Source organism: Bactrocera neohumeralis, chromosome 2, assembly GCF_024586455.1.
Source record: "Bactrocera neohumeralis isolate Rockhampton chromosome 2, APGP_CSIRO_Bneo_wtdbg2-racon-allhic-juicebox.fasta_v2, whole genome shotgun sequence".
In the NCBI taxonomy this organism is placed as follows: domain Eukaryota; kingdom Metazoa; phylum Arthropoda; class Insecta; order Diptera; family Tephritidae; genus Bactrocera; species Bactrocera neohumeralis.
The window spans coordinates 35,818,277-35,844,320 of record NC_065919.1 but is presented as its reverse complement, the minus strand read 5'-3'; the positions used below and the strand labels follow the sequence as shown (position 1 = coordinate 35,844,320).

Genomic DNA, 26,044 nt, shown 5'->3' with positions numbered 1-26,044 from the left:
GCTAATAAAATTTGTGCAGAGTATGGACCCGATACAGTTTCCATTTCCACCGCACAACGATGGTTTCAACGTTTTCGTTCTGGTGTAGAGGTGGTCGAAGATGCGCCACGCTCCAGAAGGCCTGCCGTCGAAAATTGCGATAAAATCGCTGAATTGGTCGAAAGAGACCGGCATGCTAGCAGCTGTAGCATCGGTCAAGAGCTGGGCATGAGTCATCAAAAATTCATTTCAATTTCAATAAAAAAAGAAAAATTCAATAAAAATACCGCAAGACTTTTTTGACAACCCATTATTACCCAAATGTTAAAAAATGTCTTACTTTTTACGTACGATAAATTTTTAATTAATCAATGAACAGCTAGGACATATTGAGGTCTTGTGGTAGATTCTCATGATAGTTGCTCTGCATTATTTAACAAATAGAGGGAGTTTCGTATACGTACGTGGGCGCTCCTGAGCTTTTCTTTTATGGACAAGGTTCAAATGCTTTTTATTGGAAGATATTTTTTTATCGAATCCTGATCTTAAATAGTGGCCGTATACACACTTACACTAGGGAGATCTTTAGATTTGGGAAGTAAGTGTGATCAAATCATATAAACAAGTCTTTACTCAATTCAAAAGCCCTCCATTACTACAATGGAAGAGACCAACAAGTTGGGAGCACTATACGTCCCTCCATCAGTATCACAGTCATAGTAACAAATGAGTTAAAAATCATTCTTTCATATACACATCAGCTCTTCATTCATGTATTCAAGAGCAATCTATGTATTCGTCTTCATCGGTTGGTGTGCTGAATGAAAAGGAGCAGAGTATGAACAAAAGGGGCACACGAAAAAACCAATGTGAAAACTGAAATACGGCTGCGTCATTAAATTTAATATGATACTCATTTAATGAAATTGTTGCCGATTTGTTTCGAGAATACAAGCAATAGTATGAACCGGCTGAGTGCTCGAGGCGCATGTTATTCTGACAAAGCGTTAGAGAGCAATATTGTCAGCCAGGCTAGCAGTAAATGGAGTAAATGCAGTAGTAACGGCGATTGAATGACTGGACGACTGATGGTTGCTTCGAACATAGAATGACTGCAATATGCAGCGCCGACGACAACGCAGCAACAATTATGTTGTTGTTAAGTAGTAATTCTGGCACTGTGGTAGCCGATATGAGGTTGTGGTTTTGCAAAAAGCTTTTGGGTTAAGAATTATTAGGGCCACTAACAGTGAATATTGAAGCGAATCAAGTTAAGGCTGTGGCCATTATACCTCCCCTGCAACAGCTTGGTATCGCGAATGTGGCGAGAATGATTCTTATGACAGCAGAAGCAGAAAGTAAAAGCAAAATGAAATGAAACAAAAACCTTCAAAGTGTTAAGTGCTTTCTCATTAAACTTTGTGTACTACGCTCACTCTTTCTGCAGCGTGTTCACCAGTTCATACAGCTTCCGAACGCCATCCAAGCGCCAGAATCACCCAATAATCACATGAACTGAGACTTAGTTCGGTGTTGGAGCTTTCGGTATAGTAATATATTTGGACTACATTTTGGTGGATAGTGTGGATAAGTTCAAAGTCGACGTCGATATCACTTATAATCGCATATTTTAAAATAATGTTAGAAATAAATTGGGGAAAAGTTAATGCTTAATATTTTAGAATTAACAGCTTTGCCTTTACAACGTTGGTGATTATAATTTTGATCTTATGCGAAGCGAAAATTAAACGTATGCATTCGTTCGTTATATAGGCACTTATTAAGCAGCATTATTAGCTTACTGACCTTCCACAATTCGACAACTTAATTCAATCTGTTCCTAGAGTGACAAAAGAACAAATAGTTCTTATCAACGTGCTGACAAATAGCGCGTGATTTCTTTTGATTTACTTACATCTCCACTACAATTCCACTAAATGATACTCATTACTTTGAGTTTACTTCACTGCTCGTTCTTTCACCGAATTTGACAGTCGCTCGCCGCAAGTCGCACGTCCCATACCACGCGCCACTTGCTGCTTTCAGTACACTTGTGTGAAAGGCACATCCCGTTATCCAAAATTTATTTGTCGCCCATTTGAATGTATGCATTCATACATATTTTTCACATACTCAGCTCTCCAATTTAAATCAACATCTTTACAAGGGTTTTTGGTCTATTCTAAGTTTTTTTACTTTTGTATAACATTGACAAGAATGGTTTAATCATTAACACCTCCGATAGAATGCTTTTCACAATTAAAATTGGATACTTAATGAATAAGCGAAGGATATAATACAGTCCTGAAAAATTGCATAACTTTTAAAGCTTCTTATTTTGATGTATTTTGTCGTTGGATATTGATACTTTTGCGCATTGGACATGTACTCTGAAGGACTTTATAAACTTAACCTTTCATATAATACTGCTATTGAAACAAAGTGTTTCTCTATTTTTTTAAGATTTTTATTATGCTTGAAAAGGTGCGTACAATATTCTTACGGAAGGATTAAGTCTTACTAAATTGAAGGAAAACTTACGTTTGCCACAGAAGCACATTCTGATAAGCGAAATTTTTATGTTTCACTAAGATTTCTCTCGTATCAATAACTTTAAAATTGAAAAGTAAATTGAACGGCCAGATATCATTATAAAAGAAGGTATAGACAGATTTAAATTTAGTTAAATTTTTATGATAAGTGAAATACTGTGCTAACACAAACAAATTTTCATGGAATCATACATTATCTAAAATATTCTGTAATAACGAATATTATCAGTTTTTATACAGTGGACGTCCAGTGTAAGTAACTTTCGAAATCACTAATTTTCGGTTTAACGAACCATAAAAATTATCTTGATGCTTTGATGCTTCTATAATTCGAATATAAACACTAATTAACTATTTGATATTGCGAACGGTATTTTAAACCACGCTTTCTTTGCGAAACAAAGTTTCTGCAGTAAAAATTTTTCAAGTTTCCAAGATAGAGTTATCTATAAAGAAATGAAAAGCAAAATCAAGGAATACTTTCAAAAAATGCATTGAACGAAATCAGTGCGTAAGTCCTTTATTAAGTGAATTTTCTACAGTGTACGCATTTCATTGTTCCGATTCTTTAACGCTATTCTGAAAATTTCTACGGTACTATATGCCGGCTTTGAATATTTTGCATTTTGCATACTCAAACATTTATTTTTTAATTGTAATTAGTTTGCACATGTCATACTTAAAGTATTGTCAGTGAAAAGATTTGTCATTTCGTTTAGCCGAAAAGGTGGTTTAAGTCATTTTATAAAGAAATACTTTTTTTTTAAATTATTTTATTTATTGAATCTGCTTTTTCTTAAAGCCTAACAATAAGTTATAAAATCTTAGATCTATTTAAAAACTAGACAGGCTCAAGCAAGTGATTGAGCTGTTTTGGTGATACGTTGATCTTTAATACGCAGGCATTTCTCTTCTTGTAAGTCGTTTTTGATCGCAGGAATGTACCAAAGCATTTGCCAAAGGGTTTGGGTGATCTCCGAGTAATTCTGCTATCTTCTACTTCTTTCTTTACTATAAGAATACCAAGGTCTTTATGGATATTTTCGTTACGCATATACCATGGTGAACACGTGATTGTTCTAAGCATTTTTGATTGGAAATAAATAAGTAAGTTGTATTTTTTTAAGAAAAATTTTAAACTTGACATTGTATGTATTTATTGAAAGCATTAAAGTTATTATAATTCGTGTTGTTTTTTTAACCCTTTGTAGTCATGCCGAACGGACCCTACTTGTCAAATGAAGTGAAAACTGTTAAATTTGGTGATTGAGAAAACGGCTGGTGTAATGTAAAGATTGCTTTAAAAGTTCACAAATCTGAGAGAGTTATCAGAAATTATTTAAGATTGGGCAAGAATTGTGGCAAGAGAAAAAAACCCGAAGGTAACAAAAAAATTACAGAGCGCCACAAAGGTCAAATTAAGGACCTGCCAACAAAGAAAAGCTTACCGCTTCATGAGTTACGGATCGCAAAAGCGCACATGAAATGAACGTCAGAATCGAAAAATGTAATTTTTTCCGACGAGAAAAATTTTGATTTGAACGCATAAGAGGAACGGAGGTTGAGCAGGAACTTTGGTGGTGGAAGTGTTAGGATTTGGGAAGCTTTTTTTATTATACAAGATCCCGAATATTCTATGTTCCAACAAAAATGAACAGTGAAATCTACACGGTCGTTTTGGTAGCAGAATTAATCTCGTTTCCCGAAGATTGCATGCAGCCCAGATTTAAGTCCCATCGATAACCTTTCGGGCGTTCTGGCAAGAGATGTTTATAAAAATGGTCGCTAATTTAGCAGTGCTTTCGAACTGAAGACGGCAATTAAGAACAGGTGGGAAAAATACATGACGATATCTTAAAAAAAAAAAACTGTTAGAAAGTATGACAAATTGCATGTTCGATTGAATAAAACGCAATGGAGGTAAAATAAAATATTAATTATGTACTAACTTTTTTAATTTTGTCTTTATTTAGTATTATTGAAACATTCGGCTGTACGAAATTTGCTCTGTATATCGTATTATCCCTATTACGTTAAAAAACACAATGAAATTTGATTTTTTTGTTTAATAATAAAATATGTATTGAATCTGTACTGTATAATGGTAATAAATTATTTATTCCTCAAAGTCTAAACCATATCCCTATTAGTGGTGCCGCTTCAAAGCCAAAAGCGATTGTTTCATTCCAAGTACCACGGGTGTAACCAAACTTTTTATACTCTTGCAACTTGCCAGAATCAGAGCCCGAGAAATTACTTCATACGCTGGCAAAACTGAAGAATTAAACATCCATTACTCGATGAAATCGTGAATAAATAACAATAAATTTTGATATTTTCTTGACTTATACTGAAGGCTATTAACATAGACTCCAATTTTGTTGCCATATTTTAGTTCGCGTCAGAAAAACTTATATTAAAAACATCTTCAAATGAGATACGTCTCTTATGTGATATTAACTCGGCCGAAGAGGCTAAATTAAATATATAATCAAAGAATAAGAATTCATTATATTAGATATATGTGGTTTAGGCCAATGTATTGACCTATTCCATTCTAACTCAGCGGTTCCAAGGTAAGGTACTTCACATATAATTACCAATCATATGGAGTAAGGTCAGTTGGATGTTCAAAAATCTTGGTATTTGTTGTATGGGGGCTGGGTGAAATATTCGCCCAACTTTATCAAATATATGTATATATAGACACAAAAATATACTTTTATGAGTAAAATATGCTCTCTCATTTCTTTCATTGAGATAACACACATATTGTGGTATAAAGTTACTCAGAGTTTCGAAAATCGTTGTGTTAGGTATATGGGGCTAGGGTAAGTATTGCCTGAATTCTACCCATTTTTGACACACAAACATACCATACTATTATAAGGAAAATATTCGCTGTGAATTTCATATATTTACCTTACTACAGGTACTGAAGTCCACATATTCGGTACGTTACAGTTTTGATTTGAAACATTTTTTGGTTATTAGTGGAATAACTTGAAGGAATTATTCGTGAAAAGTCTTATCTTACTACTTATTGTTTCCTGATTTGTATTAAAATGAAATTTCAAATTTTTTATTTTTTTTTGATTTTTGCACTGCCACATAACAAGGTCAGAAGAATCGTACTACCAAATTTGATTGAAATATGTCGAGCAGGTCCCGATATATGTGATTTTACCCAAAAGTGGGTGGTGCCACGCCTTTATAATCCAATTCTGACCTCAATTCTAATAAAGCTCAACCATCTCGGGAATAAAGTTTAATGTCGCTGTCATATTTTGTTATTGATTTATTTATGGGGAATGGACAGATTTATTACCCGATTAAATCAATTTTTACCATGTCAGTGGGGGTGCTTAAGTGATATGTCCTGAGTGAATTTGGTTGTGATAGCTTGAATATTTTGGGAGATATGTATGTTAAACATCTAAAATGACGGCGCCACGCCTAATTTTTCAAAGTTTTCAGCTTATTGGTGCCTCTTGCTAATGCGATCCCCTTGCAAAGTTACAGTTCGATATCTAAAATTAGTACTTTTATGGCTCTTTACAAGATTTGGTTTGATGGCGTTTTGTGGGTGTAGCAGTGGTCCGATAACGCTCATTTACGAAATCGTGCTCCACTTTTAGCTAAGAAGCATGTGTGCCAAGTTCCATTCCGATATCTCAATTTTTATTCAAGTTACAGCTTGCTCGGGCAGACAGACATCCGAATTTTAACTCGTGTCGTTGTCCTGATAATTTATACATCTAAATATCCCTGTATCTATCTCACTCTGTAGCAACATGATGGAAAAGTGTAAAAGGGGGTTTCGGTCATTTGGTCCTTTTGTGTAAAAAAAACAAAATCTTTATTTAGCAAGTATTATAAACCCGCGTTTTAAAAGTTCTGGGATCCGCACTTTGTCTCTTCTTAATGATTTTAAATTGGTTTTCTTATGCAGTTGCTTCAAATAGATTTAAGATTTGTTGACGCATCTAAGTCCTATTTTAAATAGTTAAATGTCAAGACAATCTTTTAATATATTAATAAATAGTTCGATGATTTTATATTGAAAATTGAATCTTTCAAAATTTCATTAAGGTATGGAGTAGAACCCTTCCTTAAATAGACAAATATATTTTTGAAAAATAAATCAAGCTATGTATAAGACAATTGTAGTTTTAGATGCTATATGACCCTTTGTTTATTATATCATACAACATAATCCCGGGAATGCATTTTAGCTATTAATATTAGCTTTGCAACGCTCTGGTTTTAGATGGTGGTAGGGCGATTTCAACTATTTGTACATATGCAAATATGTTTAAATATATTTATTACTCCGTATATTCAGTCGAAAATTGTAAATTCATTTGGTATTGCAATTTTAGAGGAAGAAAAATAAAATTCGAAAGAAAAGCATCAAAATAGATGCGCCATGCTATTTATATAACCATTTAAAAAGAAAATTTAAATAAACTTCTTCTATATTTTACCATTAACAAAAATCAGTCTTCAACCAAAAGAAAGAAATATGTACATATGTACATATATAATTTCCATTCTCAAGATGTTTCTAATAAAAACAAAGCTTTTTATTATGAGTAAATGTAGACTTTATTTAAATTTCTCTTTTTATATCAACTGATCTTTTATTTTTCCTTTAAACATCCTTTCATTGTTTATTCATTGCTTCCATCAAATAATATGAAATATCTTAATACAAAAAAATTATAACAATCAGTTTTTAATAGCAGCATGTTAACCAGACGTTTTTGATAAGGTAATCAAAATTATTATTTTTTATTTTAAAATAAATATATCACGTATATTACAGAGTTTGGATTAAAAATAACAATTAAAAAGTATGAATTTCAACAAGACGTTGTGCGCATCTTGATGTATTTGACCAAATAGGCGATCTCACAGTTTAAGTTGTATGCCTTTAATAGCTGATGAAGTTTATTAGCTGTTGATGTATAAAAGAAAAGTGCTTATCGATACTTGCAGAAAGCTTTTTCTTTGTCGGAAATGGGAACGAAGTTAACATTTTCCCGCAATTTTTCGTTATAAATCAATTTAATTATACTAAATTAAAACATAAATTATGCGACTAATTTCATTTAAACAAACTGAATTCAATTTAACCGTATGTTATAAAAAACAGTTGGTTTGTCTTGTCATTAAATATTATATTTCACCAGTATTTAAAACTTTAACTACAATTTTACTCTGGCAAAAAATAAAAATAATAATTTGTTTTAAATTTTCAGCAGCCGACGCAAAAATTAAATATTTGGTATTTTCCGGAACACAGTTTTTTTAATATTCACACAACGAATTCAAATTTCGAAAAATCGAGCTGCTCCCATGGTGCCGCATGGTCAAGAGCGCTTGACGATAATGATGGCTGGTCGACGGGTGATGGAAATTGTGATGTCTCAGTAATGGGAGAGTAGTAATACGAAGAGCAGTCGGTAAGAAACGACAGTCGGCAGCAGTCAGCCATATTGAAATTCAGTGAAGCAATTCGAAATTTGTAGGCGGAGTCACGGAAGCCACTTGCTGCAAAGAGGCCCGTGCTGTTGTTGTTGCTATTTGTACGCCTGAAGGAGTGAACAAGTGAATCGAGGGAGCAGTACTGCTTTCATTATGGCAGCCTGCTGGTGCGGCCATATTTTTATCCAAAGGAGAGCGCAGCACGACTAGAGCATTGTGTATGCGTTGGGGACCTACGTATCGGTTTTGGTCTGCACAAAGCTGATTTATTTTGAAGACAGCATGAGAATATACTGTGGACTACACTGTAGCGTGTAGCACTGCGCCGTTGCTAAACCAAAGTAATTACAAGATGCGCATGCGAACTGACGATGCGAACACCACCGCTGTTGCCACCTGAATATGAGTGTTTACCTGCCATAATTTTGCTTATTTTCGAACGGCGCCGCTCACCTGTGATGTTGACGCTTGTAGTGGTTGTCTTTCTAGGCATTTGTATGTGTTAGTGAATTTTGTTTGAGTGTAGTGGTAAAACAGGGAACTGAATTCAGGAGCCGGAAAAACTGCATTTGTGTTTGTTTCGAACACTCACACTATTGCAATTGTAGACCTGTTTTGAACCAGAAAAAGCTTCTCTCTCTCTCTCTCTCTCTCTCAACTCGATCAAATTAGAAGAGTAATTCGATTTTGAATGTTCGAACTCGAACAGAGTAATGCATCCCTCGTATAAAACAATTAAGTGTTTTTGTTAGAAACCTTATTTAGTGTTGAATCCACAATACCACAATACCAGATACTGGCCCGCGATGTTGATGTTGATGCGAACGCGAACGTCTTTTGTAAGTGTTGTTTGCGTATATTTTCAACGGTGTTTTGGTGTTAATAATACATTATAGGTTTATTAGAGTGATTGGTATCAAGGCTCCATCCTCCGCATGCATTTAAGCGGTAATGCACTTGCTATAGTCTAGGCCATAAAGCACAATTAGGATGCAGAGTGCGATAAACTTCGGAAAGGGAAAGTAATCGTTATTTTGTATACATAAACATTAATGATTCTAATACGATAATTACATTTGTATGGCAGCACATTTTGGTTGTTGGCAGTTAGCAATTTGCACTTTTACTTCAATTTATTCTCGACATTCAAATTTTTTTTGAATCGGCTTGACTAAGTTTTCATTAGCGCCACGTAGATGTTAATTTTTTGTAATACTATGATAAGTAAATAATTTTCCATGGTCGGTTGTGACTTATTGTGAACAGGACACTCCACTTTAGTTTAGTTTTAGAAGTAAAAAATTCATTCTCAGGTGAAAATGGATGCATTAGTAATCACATACATGTACATATGTGTATGCAATGTCTCTGAACATCTCAAAAATACACTTGTACAAAATTAAGATTAATTAGTTTAGACATAACCTTAATATCTTTGTAAAGTATAGCTGCTACTTTCGACTGTTTATATTTTACATATTAGCACCATTCGAATGTACTAATAATATGAGTTACATTTACTACAATGTCACATATAAGTACCACACAGTTAAAGGATATTGGCCCTACTATTAAGGAAGAAGATCAGGTGTAACCGACATAAATGTGACATGCTATCAGTTCCAGATGTATTTCCATAATTTCTCTATCACTATAATTAATGGTTTAAGATCGCTGTTTGCCTAATTTTCTTTCAATGTAAAATTCTAAATAAATTTATTTACTAATGGTTTTATTGGGGTTTCCTAATTATAAATGACTGTTTTTTAAATTTAATTAAGTTGTTTGTAAAGATTAATAGTTAAATAATGAGTTTAAGTCCACTACTATTGAGATCCAGTAATGTGTTCAATACTTTAGAAATAATCTATCGGACATTTGTAGAAATGTGAGAGAATTTCTTAAAATAAGGTGATATTAATAAATATATTAAATAAGATATTATACAAAATGTTTTTATTTCTATTTTTGGAGCTATAAGAGCTATGTATGAATGGTTATAAGCAGCATAAAAAAGTGTAATAATTCAGAATAATTAAATGCTTGAAAACGCTTTCAGTGAATATTAAACATATGTACTGGGTTAAAATATCGGCACTAAAAATATATAACAGTTTTCGAGTTAATGAATAAAAAATCTTACAAGTTTAAAAAATGAGAAAAAAAGAAAACAAATATTAGCTTGTATAACTGTCGTTCTACGCCTTTATAATATGCATATGGTTTCAAATATTAAATATTTACACAAAAGGCACGCTGAAATATTTATGATTTATTAGGCAGTATTTGACATTTGAAGTAAAAAAGTCGCTCTTCGCATAAACTTTGCATATAAATTGTTAATAAAAAGTGAAAGAAAAGATAATAAGATCCAACAAATACTCTTTTAAAGCTACTATTATTAAATGCAATAAAAACACTTACTTATTAAATGGCATTGCCAGCAATCGTGTTCAACATAAACAGAAAATGAAGATAAAAATTCGTTTCAATTTAAATGACCGCAGAAGTTTTAGAAGATGTGTTCGCTTAAGATATGCAAAAATTTTTCTTATATGAATGTAACTGTACTTACCTGGTAAATTACATTAACTTTTACATGGTTGTTGAGTATATAATAATGATAATATAACACTTACAAAATAGAAGGTATAGGCATTGACAACAGTGGACATTGTTTAGTTAATTCAAATACAATATTTGCAATAAGTTGGAACATATTTTATACGAGTAAACATATTTATGTTGTGTGTTATCGTGCTAATCTGGTGCCCTCAGTCCGATGATAAATATGTATGTACTTTGAAAAATGGCAAACTTCTAGTATGTAGGTACATAAGATAAATGTCGGTTCTATAGACAAGTAGATGTTCACAAATACTTTCACAATTCAAAGAATTTAAAACCAAGTGTTTGAAAATGCCTTCGCTAAGTATTCTATAATTAAAATTCTATTTGATACACTTCATTTATTTAAACAAGAGCTTTTAATTAATTTCAACAGACCAAAAAGCAAAGATTTGGTTGGGAATACCTTTAGAAGTCGAAGAGTGGAAATAACACATACATATATGCGTGCAACCATTTAAGGGGCTATACCAGTGTGACGCATGAAAAATTAGGCGATTTTCGTGAATTTTTTTAAAAGAAAGTACTAGATTGAATGTTTCGACGTTCTATGGACGTAATAAAGTATATTTTTAGCTATATTAAAAAAAAAAAAATTTACAAAAATATTGAAAAATAACGGAGTAATGTGCTGTCTGCGGAAGTGCCAAAAAAAAAAGTGCCTCAACTGCTGGCATGATTCCGGTCGATTGAGTAGCTGAAACAAAAAAATTCAAAATGTTTATTAAACTTAAATATATTTTCTATACAATGGACTACGATCTTTGAAAAATATCAAAAATTAAGAAAATGGCGCCATTTTGAAAAAAAAAATCGTTTTTTTACGAAAAAAATTGTCGTTTTTTTAATGCCAAATTGACAATTTTCAGCCAATCAAAAAGATCGTAGTCTATTGTATAGCAAATGTATTCAACTATATCCAGTTTTAATTTGAAGTCGATCGGTTAATTTCTCGTTGAGTTATAATGTCAGCAAATTTGAAAAATGTCGTTTCGAGAAAAACGCGTTTAAAGTTTCACTTATATATGTTTGCACCTCTGAGCGGTCGCTATTTAGAACGCTGCCATTCAAAAACTATTTAAAATACGACCTCGCCGATTTCACAGGATATTTTTGAATATATAAGCTATCGAAAAAAGCAAAAAAAGTTTTTTTTTGAAAGTGTCACACTGGTATAGCCCCTTAAGTGAACTTTATTTTTCTGCTCAAAATAAATCGCGAGTTCAATTATTTATGTAGGAGCTTTGTTGAAAATAAAAAAAAATCATTAAATCGCACTTTTTACAACACGTACGCACATGACGGAGGGCTGGGACAGCGGAGACAGCAAAAGCACTATTTACAACTGCTGAATGGTGGCGCTAGAGGTTTGTGCATTCGTTTGAATGTGGTCTATTGCTATTGTCTAGATATAAATCGCCAAAGAGTATTCTTTCTATTCAATTATGTTGTCATTTGAACTTGACAATTTCGCGAAACAAAAAAATAATTTCGATTTTTTTAGATAGTATTACTTATGTATATGTCGGGACACTTCAAGCTAAAAAACATAATACATTTACGAAATTCAATAAGGATAATTATATTAACGCTCGCACGCAAATACAGCGTCGTTAACACCTATTCTACGTATTTGTCAGATCTTTTCTTATATATTACTTCATTTCGATATAACATCTGCTAGTGCGGGTCAAATATTATTTGACCTTTGAATTCGACAATTATTCGAAATGTGATTATTTAAAGTTAAAACAAACATATTTATTTATGTAATAGGTTTCATTAAACTAGCCATTGGTTTGGAGATAGAGATGTTTAATACAATTTAAAACCCTATTATCATTTTCAACTCAACTGCATTTTGGTTGAAGTGTTGAAATTTGATACTAAAAATGTCAATTCAATTCTTAAAAAAAATCATTGAAGTGTTGTCAAGTTTCAAAACTTTTTGTGGTATTAATCTGTGTCAGCAGGGTTGATTAGAATATTTAAAAAACTGCTTTATAACAGTTTATTTAGAATTAATTTGATACATAGAAATATGAACAATTTTAAGTAGAGTAAAATCCCGAAAATTGACGAGGCAAGCCACAATTTTAAAAAAGGAAGAATAAAAATGTTCTAAACATAAGTAGTTGAGCAATCTATTATTTACCCTTTGAGTAAAATCAAAATTTGTAGACGTGTTGTTCTTTTTTAGTAATTTAAGATTTTATCTACTGGGCACAAATGCGATGCCAGTAGAAAGTTGAGATCTCTTAAACTTCATTTGGGATACCTACCGTCAGCAAGGAAACTTAAGGGGTGGGGGGATACCTCTAGTACCATCAAAAAGGTAATTTTTTACATTTTTATTATGGGAGAATAAAAACCGATCACATCCGATGCATATGTAGTAAAAAGAACTAAGAACTACAAAATAAAAATTATTTTATGTCAAAAAAAAAAATGGCGGAAATATCAACGATGCCGCTGATTGACATGTTTTGCGGCCGCCAACTTCCTGACTGGATGAAAAAAGTTTTTTTTTTTTAATCAAGAAGCGTTTATCAAGTGGGATTTTGAGAGTTTCGAAAAATTGTAGCCTGGATTTTCTAAGAACTTCCTTTGCTTTATTTCAAGCAAATCGCTTAAATAATTCGCTCGCAATTTTGACGGCCGTTTAAAAAAAGTTTCGAGGAAACAAGCCTTTTTTTAATTCTAAAGGTATCTCACCCCTTAATGCATCTACAACAACATTTGGAAATGTTGGCTTGCTTGGATTTAGAAATATCCAATAGATTTGAGTCATAACGAGAGTTTTTCGTATGCGATACACATCAGTTTTGGCTCCAGCATTTTTTTTATCGTAATATAAATCAAAACACATGTTCAGTTTAATAGTTATTTATCTTTTCATGAGTAATAACGGAATTAAATTGTTTTGATTTTACGTTAAAAATGTTTCAGCTGTTTACTTATTTGTTATTTGAAAAACTCCATCGTTTGTAATTTTGTTTTATTTATAGGTATTAAAATTTTAAAAAGCTTAATATTTAAGTTACGTTTAGTTATTTCACATTGTGAATATTGCGGGTAGTTATGTATTTTCGGTTTATAGTGCGTTGCTGTTAGTCCCATGTTCATAAATGCTTTTAGATAACAAAACTACGAGTGTTTTACTTTTAGTTGAATATTTTACCAAAGTTTAATTTTTCATATAATATTTATTTTGATACTGTTTTGCTCTTTTGATCTTTAACTGTAAAAAGTCTGTCTAAGCGCTGTATGATCGTATATTGATAGTTAAAAACAGAAAAAAAATAACACGTTGGAATTTAGTAATCTCACTACGAACTTGCAAATTTATTCAAATCTATTTACTAAACAAAAGGATTTTGAATTTCTATAAATTTAATTTCCCCATTTGAGTCACAGATTTTCTCATTGCTGCCAATCATGTTCAACAGCGCTTTGCAGGGTTGTTTTCTGCATTATTAAGAATTCTGGCTTCAATAGTCATCCACAAAGCCAAATCCTAGACATTGACATTTATTAAAATCAACGATATTTACTATAGCACTTTTTAGTAACAATTTATTCTTGGATTTTACATAGACGTCTGCTTTTGATTGGGAAGTCCGTTTAGTCGCCTCATACGACAAGCCGTGGACAAAGCTGTGGTTGTATTCTTCTGAACCGCCCCAAACCACAGGGCCGTTGACAATACATAAAATAACACATTTCACCTCAAATATATTTGAAAAAAATACAAAAGGAGAGCTATTACTTACTTATTTAATTTATCTCATTGAAAGAAACTTTATGAAAATAACAATTCTTTTCTCTGCACTAACAATAGCAAAATATTTATGCGTAAGGTTTTATATTATATTAAATAATCAAGAACAGAACCCATGGCACAGAAACCACCAGAACATAATTATTTTTTTTGTAGAACACGCTGGAGTAGTAGTCTTAAGACCACTCATAAACAGAAATTTCTTTAGGAGATATTAGCACATACTTTAGTCAGTATTAGATAAACAAAACCACCATTACTCTCCCTAGTTCTCCGCAAATAATGTTCTAGTCAAACTTTATTTCTTTAAATATGTAAATACTATTTTATTATAAATTTTATAAATAAAAACAAAATATCAATTTTATGTATATAATATAATATTTTAATGTGCATCTTTGCTCTTTCATTTCTTCCCTTTAGAATAAAAGTAATATTCTTTTATGTATTTACAACAAATAATTAATGACTGGTCCACTTTATATATTTTTCAGCTATTTTCTAATGTCCACTTCTTACTACACCTAGTATATTTTATTTCACATTTAGCTTTGTAAACACAGACATGGTATTACAAATAAATTTTGCTCTCATTTTCTTGCATAATATATTGCAATATTTTTATACCGATATTATTTGTTTAATATAATCTCTGTCTTCGCAGATAGGCGCAAGTTTTACGTATTTCTGAATATATTTATTTTTTATGCCCATGTGTAATTTTGAATGCATTTTTTTAACAATTCACATAAATTGTTCGTGAACCAAAAGTTAAAGAACATAAGTATGCAGCAATATTATAAACTTTATTCTGATAACTGGTTATATCTGGTTAACCAACAAAAATAAGTTTACGTAAATACGAATGTAATCCATACAAAATTACTACTTATGGGATCACAATGAATTCATTTTATTTGAACAGATATCTCCGATTCTAGCTAAAAGTTTCAGCTATGGGTATATGAATTCAGATGCTTTTGTTAATTCGAAGATGATTCGTCAAATATATTTTTAGCGAACCCGTAGTAGTGCTTCCATCTATTGATTCGTGAATCATTTACTCGTACTAACTTGCAGCATTTTACAACACATACATACATACGGACACGGAGCTGCATAACGAATAACTAAAGTCGAAAGTTTGTATATATGTATGTATACAACTTCTAATATTTATACACTAAATGTCTACTTCCGATTCTTTGCTGACTTTGGCTTTGGTTTATTTAGGTATGATGAAATAATTTGTGGATAATTTTCTCATCTATAAGTACTTATAATTATATAAATATGCTTATGTTTTTATGTGTTTCTGTCGGTCAGGGTCAATATTGGTATTCCGTTATAGCTAACAAATTTACTAACTCACATCATATTTTATTTTTAACCATCGTGGGTTTATTTTTTGTTTAATTTTAATTTACAAATATTTTTTTTTTGTTTTGAAAATATGCAAATATAAGTATTTTTATATTCTCAACACCATTATTAGTGACTTTTTCGATAAATCCAAAGTATCAATGCTTTATGTAATTCAGTGAATGGGAAATTTTTTAATCGATTTCGGTATACATAATATCCTCTCTTAAGTCAAGCTAAAAATATTTCCAATAATACAAACGTTGAAAGTTCTGAGTTTCTTTATTATCCTCTTTAATTTTTAGTTTTAGTCTGATATAGGTGAAGTGGTTTAATCGGAACTTACGAACTTTTATCAAATTGAAAACTTCACAAATCATTAAAATCACTATTTGTGGCCAATTTAATAATTCTTTTAAAGTCAGTTATAAAACTTCTTTTATTGATTCCTTTTTTGTTGGTTAAATAATAAACAAAATTTGCACCCTCGAAATTATTAAGATATTTGTTAATAAAGTTTATTTCAACATTAATTTGGTATCGATTCTTATTATCTTAAACATTCATATATATTGAAATATACATATGTACTATATGTTATTAATTACACAAATTTGTGTACGTAGATATACATTTCACTTGGGGTGAGTTTCAAGTTACAAACCAGGTATTCCGTTGAAGTATGGTCAAGGGAGTTAGCCAGGAGAAGTTGACATTACAGGCAATACTTTATACACACTTATTTACATTATTCTTGAAGCTATAGAAAGCCCAAATATTTTTCTTTAAGAAATCGCGTTCCTAAAGTAGGGAAGTAATAAGCTTTTAATCTAGACTATTGAGCATTCACTTTTGTGTAAGGTGAATTATTTGTTTGCTGAAAATATTGCCAAACATGCTTCTTTCTTAGAACATTTAAATGCAACTGATAAAAATTGAGAAAACTTGGTTCGCTAAAGAAGTATAACTGTTATAAAACGTATAGTATAAATGCTATTATAGCATAAATTATTCTAAGAGATTTGAAAGCTTCCTTTTTACCTGGAAATTATATCAAATCCAGGAAATATTAAAATATAAACTTGAGGGCGTTAAAAAAATCAGAATAGGTGTTGATAAAAAATCGGGTCTCTTCCACAAGTTTCGTTGTGTTAAAAGTATTGAAATAGCTCCGGCTAAAACTGGTAGTGATAACAAAAAAAGTAGAGCTGCTAATACGACTGCTCAAATTCATTTCAAATTGACAGAATATTGCACTTTTATAAAATAACATCATTTCAAAAGATAATTTTTATAGTGGAATTTTCAAATTAGAAAGTAATATGGAATTCTGGTTTGCCTGTCGTTGATTGATACTATGCAACAAATTGAACCTCTTTGAGGAGATCTAAATTGCAACTTTGTATTTTCTTCCCCGATTCTTGTATTTTTTTTTTCAGACCATCTAATTTACGTATACATGTATGAGTTAATATTTTATTCTAATTACAGCTGAAAATGTCTAAAAAGTACGTTTTTATGCTTTACATAAGAGTATTCCATATGTTAAGTTTAGTTTTTATTTTTCTTATATTTTGGAATTTTATTAGCTTTCCCCATTTTTTAGTTTACTGGTTACATTTACATTTTATTAATTTGTTTCATTATTACTTTTAATTGTATATACTTTATTTTTAATCAATAACTTATTTAAAGTTGAGGTCACATGAGTTGGTTTTGTTGAGTTTATTTATTTAGATACATTACTTCATTGCTAAATATTTTACCCATTTAGCTAATTAATTTATGCAATTATTGCTCCACCTAATAACACCTTACGCTCTTTTTGCATGTCGGCTACGAACTATGCTATGTTAATGTATACATTGCAAATGATCATAATACAAGTTTAAGTAAATAATAACAAATGTCCTTTAAGAATTAACTAAGTAGGTTTACGGCTTTGCATAAATAATATATAGCATTATTTTAGTATATTATATGCTTTTCTATTTTAATTCCAATTTATATCAAATTTTCGATAATCGATTCCACATGTTTCACTATTGGGTGAGTTGTGTGTGAAAATGAAAAATTTTTTAACATTTGACTACAAAGTTGTAGCAGTTAGTAATCCAATTGTCCGACATATCAAACGAATAATATTAGATTTCTCTCGTTAGCTCCGGACAATGTGCTTTATTTAAATTACTAACACTAAGTGTACATGAATTGTTCTTTTTGAATATACATATATCCCTTAGCAATATGAAGGACAGACAAAGTACGCTAAGTAATTTGTGCGTGTTGCCATATCTCACAGTGGTAACGGATTAAGCGCGACTCTTGTCCATTGTTATCAGCGTCTTATTGCGGACTGTTGGGTGGTGTGATCTCATCACCTTCTCCTCCGGATCCTGGTTCCCCTTTTGTTTTATTCTCCTTTTTCCATTTCATTCGTCGGTTCTGGAACCAGATCTTTATTTGTCTCTCTGTGAGACACAACGCATGAGCGATCTCGATTCGTCGCCGCCTTGTCAGGTAACGATTAAAATGAAATTCTTTTTCCAGCTCTAACGTTTGGTAACGGGTATAAGTTTGGCGACCACGTTTCCGTTCTGTGGGGTTAAAAAAAATATTACAATAATTAACATTGCGTTTTAATATCTGATGGATGTCAGCAACAATCAAAATACTCAATACTCTAATTTAGACAACTACCAAACCAAAATCCAATTTTATACTTATAAACTAACACCGAAATAATTGGCCATAAAAATAATTTACATATGTATACAAGTATATACAACATAAGTGAAATTCATGTGCGGACGACAACTCTCGCGCTGTGAACATGTAGACGAAAAGATCAAAGAGCGACCTTACCAAATCAGACGATTTGTAATTGTCAGAATATCTCCACGGTGTGAACTCGTTGTTTTGTATGATTACTGTAAAATCGTATTGAAATATTTTGTTGGTATGCGTTTAATGCTGGGACAGTCACTTTTGACTGCAGGGATGAGGTTTAAAGCCAACAAAATTTCGGCCAGTCGATTCTATGTCTACTCGCCAGACCTTCAAGGAGTATTTGCTTTGTACCTACGTACATATGTGGTAGAAGTGCATGTGTAAACGCCAGTTGCACTGTGCAATGATACAGGTTAAAAGCTGAATGTTGGGTAAAGGCGAATGACACTGGTGACTATGAGTTAAATAATTATGCGCAGCAAGGTAAAAAAAATATATTTTTTTTTATTTCCGAAACCAACAATGCCATATTTTAGAACATAGTTCCCTACAAAAAAATCAAAAGCGTTTTAAGAATAAAATGTACCTAAATACATGAAAATACAAATACATACATATATGTATGAATCTTGTCTAGAGTGTGTGTCGCTATTCAAGAAATGAATGCACTTTGCTTAAACCACAGACAAGTGCGATCAATCATGATTGGATGCATACAGTGCTTAGTGTCGGAGTTCTATGGCAGCCCTCCGAATGCTTTGATAGGAACGATGGCCGGAGTAACGAAACTGTGAGTATAGAAAGCAGCTATAAATGAACGATTCCCAGCAATTATAAAAAGAAAATAGATCTGGATTATGGCGTATTTCTACATATATGTAGCTTGCAATAATATACAAAAATATCATTAGAAGAATGAGTTATATCAAATGCAATAACACTCATATATAAATACATAAGAAATTTCTGAAATCCTCACATATGATAACGCCGAACTCACTTTTTTCTGTGCACAATACTAATATTGGCTGTTAACTTAGTATTTTCATCTTTTTAGTTTAATTTTAAAACGAGTTTTATTGTTTAAAACATTTTATGAAATTATGTATTTTCCCAAGCTTTGGCGAGTCTTCAAAAATGTATGAGATCTCGCAGTATCCCGGTGGAATGCTACTCACTTTCTGTTGCTCAATTCTGATCTCTTCTATTTGAGCGCATCATTTAAATTAATAATTTTGAAATCCCACAAAACGGATAAAATAATCTTTTTTGGTGACTATCGGCCTTCGAAAAGGCTGCTAGTTCATCCTTTTTATACCACGATGTATTGTACTTTACGTTCTTGTAAGAAACTCAGTTTTCCTCGCCAGTAACACTGGGCGTCAAAAATTAATCACTTCTTCGACGTTAGATAAGCATTAAGGTTAATGCGAGGAAGCAAATTTAGTTCTGTAAGAACATGAGGAACCCATATGACAGGCTTCAAAATTAATCCTAGACGTTTCATACATTTGTGAATGGTCGCGTTAGAAAAATCTAATTTTCCAACAATCTCTCGAGTTCTTATTTGACGATTTAAATCGACCAACGACTTCATTTTATTTACATTGGCTTTGAGAATCTTTCCAGGACGTGATGCATCTTCAAGGTCGAAATACTACTGGCTACTTTCTAGCCTTTTAAATTTATGTTAATGATAATGAAGTATTTTTAAACTTTTCTGAGGTTTTTAATTCATCCAGATAAATTTTAGAATACTATAGCCTCAAAGCTAATACATACATATGTACATACATATGTGTTTTAATTATTCTGTGGTTTTGTTACATAAAAAGGAAATTATGTTTTGTTAATGATTTCCCTCATGTAAAAAAACACAAGCGAATTTAATTACTAAAAAGAAAAAACGTTAACATCGATTGCACGAGGCTAGTATACCCTTCAAAGATGAAAAAGCTTTCCATGCAGAAATTGATTTTTACCGATAATTTGGTGACTGGTTAATATATATACTCAGACTCAGTTCGTCACTCTGACCACTTATATGTATAATTTATAGGGTCTCCGACGTTTCCTTCTGAGTGTTACAAACTTATTAGCAAACTTAATATATGTACTTCATTCAGGGTATAAAAAACTACATGCATTTAAAAAACGACAAATCCATCATCGGAAAAGTAGTAACAACAATGGCTCAAGAGTAATAATGAAATATTCAAGAAAAATGGTGGCTTAATCGCAATTTAATTACGATATGTTTACTTTCATATCAAAAAATTGCCCACTACCACAAATGTGTGCGTGAGGTGCGTGAACATGTACATATGTATCTATATCCTCGGCTCTTTCAGAAGTGGTTCATTATAACTTTGCTGCATTGTCTTTGCTTTGTTGAGTATCTACATATAAAGTAACTTTTGTTATGGCGAAGCATTATACCTTTCTCTGACCTCTGACTAAGAGCGGTACCATGAATATTAACGCTGATTGTTCATGTATGTGTGCACTAATGTGATTTTAATAATTTTCCTCTACAAGACTGCAGTCCTATGTGTTTATTACAACCACCGTAGCAGCCAGTGGCGTTGCAATTATGGCATACCTCTATCGGTTTTATCACATTTATCACTGTGCCGCCAAAAGGAGAGAAAGAGCAACATAAAACAACACTGAACATAGGCGCCACCACGATCGGTATTTTGACGAATTGTCAAAAACAGTATGAACAAAAAATAGAGGCCGAAGGCAAAGAAATGCGCATGCGTCAAATGGTGGCCATAATTGATTTGAAGGGATGAAAGACAGAGGCTTTAAACTCGGTAAGCGTCGTTGCTTAGGATCAATAAATAATGATATTTCAGGGGTGGGCATGCAAACATCTACTAATGCAGTTATGTATGTTAATTTAATGATCTTATATAATGTATAAAGTATTTATTGTTGAATTCACATAGTTCAAAAAAAAAAGTTATGCTAAAATTCTATATTTTATCAGAACCAGTAATCTTGATACCTGTTCTTACTTCGCACACATTGCGAAAACGTGTAAACGATAAAAAGTGTCTGACTCTAAGCGAATGTAACACATTAAAAGAACAATCAGTGGGAGGCAAAGTTGCTTGCTATTTCCGCCTTCTTGTACTTACGACAGCGCTTCATCGTTTTCAATATATGGCAGACAGAGTAAACCAAAACCGCAGTCTGACGTAGTCTTCAACTAAAATTGATGATGATTAACTAAAACTGCCCCGAGTTATAGACTTGGTAGTAGCTGTGTCTTCTTACAAATATGTGCACATAAAATAATATATACTTGTGAATTATATTAAATATTTGTAAAGTTATACAGCGATAATTATATTTTAGTTGCAATAACTACTGTTGGTATTTCGGGGAAAATAGAAAAACCAGTTTATTTTCAATAAATTTTAAACCATATTGACAAAACATTTCAGTGGTTAGAAACTTATGCGAAGGACTTTATTGCTCAATGTTATTTGAAGTTTTAGTTTATCTAAATGTTTGGTTTTGAAGATAATATAAAACATATATAGTTTTTACTTAAAGGTTAGGAAGCGTATATGCCCCTAACATTGAATAACGAAAACTTAGGAAATACTGAAACTTTCTAGATAAAACACAGCAAAATTATAAACTTTAATGTAATCATGGGGCCATTGTGTATCACGTCTTGTAAACGTGAGATTTTTTTGCCGTTTTTTTTAATTTTTCACGTCTTTATGAATCCGGTTCCCATTATGTTTCCCAAATTTTACGCATCGGTTCGTAAGTGTTGCGTATGCAGTTGCCTTAATATCCATTTCCATTTACCTAAATTGCTTTGACAATTATAATAATCAAAATTTTAGTTGGCATATTTGGCATATTTTTGGAGCTTTTCGTCATTTAGAGTGACATTAGTGCTTCGCTTGAGTAATTTACTTGATTTCTGTTTTTAATTTTTACCAAAAGTTTTTGTACAAGTGAGAGCAGAGAAACTAGTTTATACATACTAGGTTTGGGAATGATGTGATGAATAGCATATAAGACTAATTTTCATATTCTAGCGGACAATAATTACTCCATTCATTACTAACATTTCAGGCCATGAATTAAGTTTATGGATATGTTTAAGGTATACTTTCTCCAGTGTATATTCTCAAATAGTTTTACATACATACATATGTATTATCTTTTTATGGCACACAAAGCAATTAAGTGTAATTTAATAATATTTTGATTTCACGTAATTACTGCATTCATGCATAAAGCTGAAAACAACATTTACAAATAGAAGCTTGATTCGATTTTAATTGCTCAGCTTACACTAATTTGTTTGCATATATGGTAGTTGGTAGTATATACGCATTTATAAGTGCACTCATATCGGACAAATTCGCCTTTGATCCCAAACTATATATCACAAACAATGAAAGGAACTTGTAACTTATATGGTATAGTGATATTGTTGTACAAATAAAAACTAAGTGTTTTAATAGAACATTATCGATATTATACATATATATACATCTTGAAGGACAGTATATTATTAAATTTTATATTTATTAAGTACGCCCAAAGAATGAAGAGTTACAAATCTTGGGAGGTGTGCAAAATGAGCACTTGTGGTGGTCAAATTGCAAAAAGTTTTGTAATATACATATCTACATGCGGTATTGCAGCAATGCATCAGCCATATACTCCCCACGTTCAAAGCATTCAAAGAAAAATTGCAAGAAAAACTTAAAGCGAAAATGCTTTTTTGATTGCGGAAATTACTAAAAACTGTATGTTAAGCATTGCACTTATTAATGATATACGCAAGCAAGCTGTACATATTGCACACATACATTGATATCCACAATCGTGTGTGTTATTAGTTATTTATGCTTGTAAATTTATTAACTCTGCGTAGCAAAAAACATGCCTGCGTGTGGCATTTTTAGTGTCATCAAATCTGTATAAAAAAGTGACAACTCATCATTAAATGACGTAGCGAAACAGCGGCCTACCGATGTAGCTTAGTTGGCCGTCAAGAGATAGAAAAAGGAGAACTGAAGTCGCAAAACGAATATATCAAGTTTCAATTTGCAACAGTAAAAAGAGTAATGGAATCTAGAAAAAAAAACATAATCTTAGATTGGGTGGATTCAGTGTTCTTTCTTTTAGAAAACGTATTATTTCTCGAAGTTAATATTAGTTAAAACTTACGGCATGTTTTAAACATTTTCCGTATTTGGGAAATCCATTTTATTGTGGGATATAAATGTATTCGGTTTATCAGATGATTATATTGAAAAACTTAGCTTTAATTACTTATTATGTAAGAACCATAGACCTGCATTTGCCTACACTGCCACCACCTACAAAATACTTAAGTAAACAAATAACTAAAACTTCAATATGTATGATTAAAACACATACAACAAGCAAAAGTGAGCGGTTAATAGACAGAGATGTTACTGTGGAAATAACGCAGTTGCATGAAATTCTTGCTGAGCTCAACAAAAAGCAAGAAACCGAGTCGCCGAACTACACAACGGGATATTGGACATGGAAGAAGGAACATGGCTCCGCATGGCGTGTTTTAGTCCGCTGTCAAATGTTTTGATATGGGTCCTACTTTACAGCAAAATTCTTTCAAACAGCCAGTTTGCAGATGCATACATAGAGTTCTTCATATGCACATGAAGACTTGTTTTGATGAAAAAACTCATCTAAGTAGCATATGAACAAATCAGCCTTGAATTAATACAACATTTTTTTAACGAATTTTTGTTTTATTACCCATCGGCATTTGCTTACGATATTTCTAGTGTATACTACTGATACATAAGTATGAGTGCTATCACGAATGATAGATTCAAAAGCTCTGTGTTTACTTTTATGAGCTCCTTTACCACATAAGAAGGCAGTGTTTCGTTCCAGTCAATGTCTGTATTTCATAAACATTCAGTCAGCTATCTCTGAAGTCCAGTTTTTTTGAAGACCTATATTATAAATTTTGTTAATGCCTATTAAAAGTAGTAAAATATGAAGGGTGGGGTAAATGTTTTCAGTTAAGCAATCAGCTCTCAACTCACCCCAATGTATTTATGTATACATTTTAATCTCCTTCGATGGTTAATCGTTATTCATTTCGTTTTGTTTCTAATTTTAGGTTTTCACTTCGTATAGCTGTTAAACCGCTTAAGTTTTTAGGAACGATGCTAAACTTGATACTCAACTGTAGTAACTAAAGAAAAAGGTACAGTAATACAACAACCGTAGCACAAAACCAAGTGGAAGGGAGACACAATTAAAAATGACCGGTTGGATACGAATTTAAGTGCACATATTTATTAAAAATAACAAAATATGAAAATTAAATATGAAGTTTTTAATACCAACTGCGAGAAAAAGCACAAATGTATTGTTTATATTTTTAAGTCCATATTTTAATTTTGGGACAACTCTTGAAAAATGTTTCCTTAATAAAAAATTACATTTATGAATACAATTTTTTGTTGTGTTAATTAAAAACGAAAAAATTGCATTGCAACTGGAGATTTGATGTCCGCAAGAAATTTATGCCAATCCTCAATCTAAGCACACACACACACACGATGCACACTCATACAATCAACAATTCTGGATACAATATGGTTTTGCAGCGACAAGCAAAGTTCATCCACAGGGCCCAGTGGGGGAGATACATATGTATGTACATATGTACATATATCCCAGAGCCACCGTCAATGCTGTCAGGTCATCATCACAAATTTTTGCATTTTCAAACTTCAACGGGAAGTACCGTTAGTTGTACGTTGGACGCCGGAACGCGCTTATACCACTTTGACAAGTAAAGGGAACAGCGAGAATCCCAGGGGCAGTGACAGGAGTGTCAGTGTGGAATGAAAAGAATATTGTAGTATTCCGCAAATTCGGGTGGGGAGTTTCATTGGTTTTTGAACCATACTGATTTTTTGATTCTTTACATTATTTCAGTGATGAAATTATTCTAGTTTGTTTGATATTTGTTTGGTTTCTAGCGATTTCATAAGAGTTGCAAGAAAACATACATATCTATGAATACATTTCGTTGCATCATCTATTTGTAATTATTGGAAAATTGTTCGCATACGTTTTTGGAATGTAAGCAATACAGCTGGACCAGTGTATCAAAAGCTACTATAGAAAAACTGCTTAGTATGTTAAACATTATCGATTGTTAATTTCCCTTTAAATGTTGAACTGTAAACTACGCGTTTCGAGAAAAACCATTATTAAGCTTTTTGAGTTACCAATAAATGTCAAAATATCGGCAAAGAAGGACATTAGTCAGAGTCCAGAAGCTTAACATGATACTTGTATAACTGAACTTCTTTCTTCTTTTTGAATATGAAAAATTTGCGCAATTTGTCAGGACTCGCATAATAAAAAGAAACAAAATATCAAAATGGCATTTGTATATATGCACATGTGTAGACATATAGACATGTACGGAAAAATTACGTTCACGTGCTCAAACACTAGTGCATAC

The 26,044-nt window shown here is 32.0% G+C and overlaps 1 protein-coding gene and 1 long non-coding RNA gene across 4 annotated transcripts in view; one reads left to right on the top strand and one right to left on the bottom strand.

Moving 5' to 3' along the window:
- The first annotated feature begins 8,704 nt into the window (after positions 1-8,704).
- Positions 8,705-25,021, top strand: LOC126757546 (uncharacterized). Its single transcript, XR_007666748.1, has 2 exons — positions 8,705-8,860; positions 24,683-25,021. It is a non-coding gene; the product is annotated as an uncharacterized LOC126757546 (long non-coding RNA).
- Positions 14,803-26,044, bottom strand: part of LOC126757503 (homeotic protein antennapedia) — a 199,245-nt gene continuing 188,003 nt past the window's right edge. For all 3 annotated transcript variants that reach the window (XM_050471465.1, XM_050471484.1, XM_050471474.1), the window contains one exon: positions 14,803-18,389. In XM_050471465.1, the coding sequence (XP_050327422.1) occupies positions 18,139-18,389 (251 nt within the window). In that variant the 3' untranslated portion in view covers positions 14,803-18,138. The remainder of the gene's footprint in view (positions 18,390-26,044) is intronic.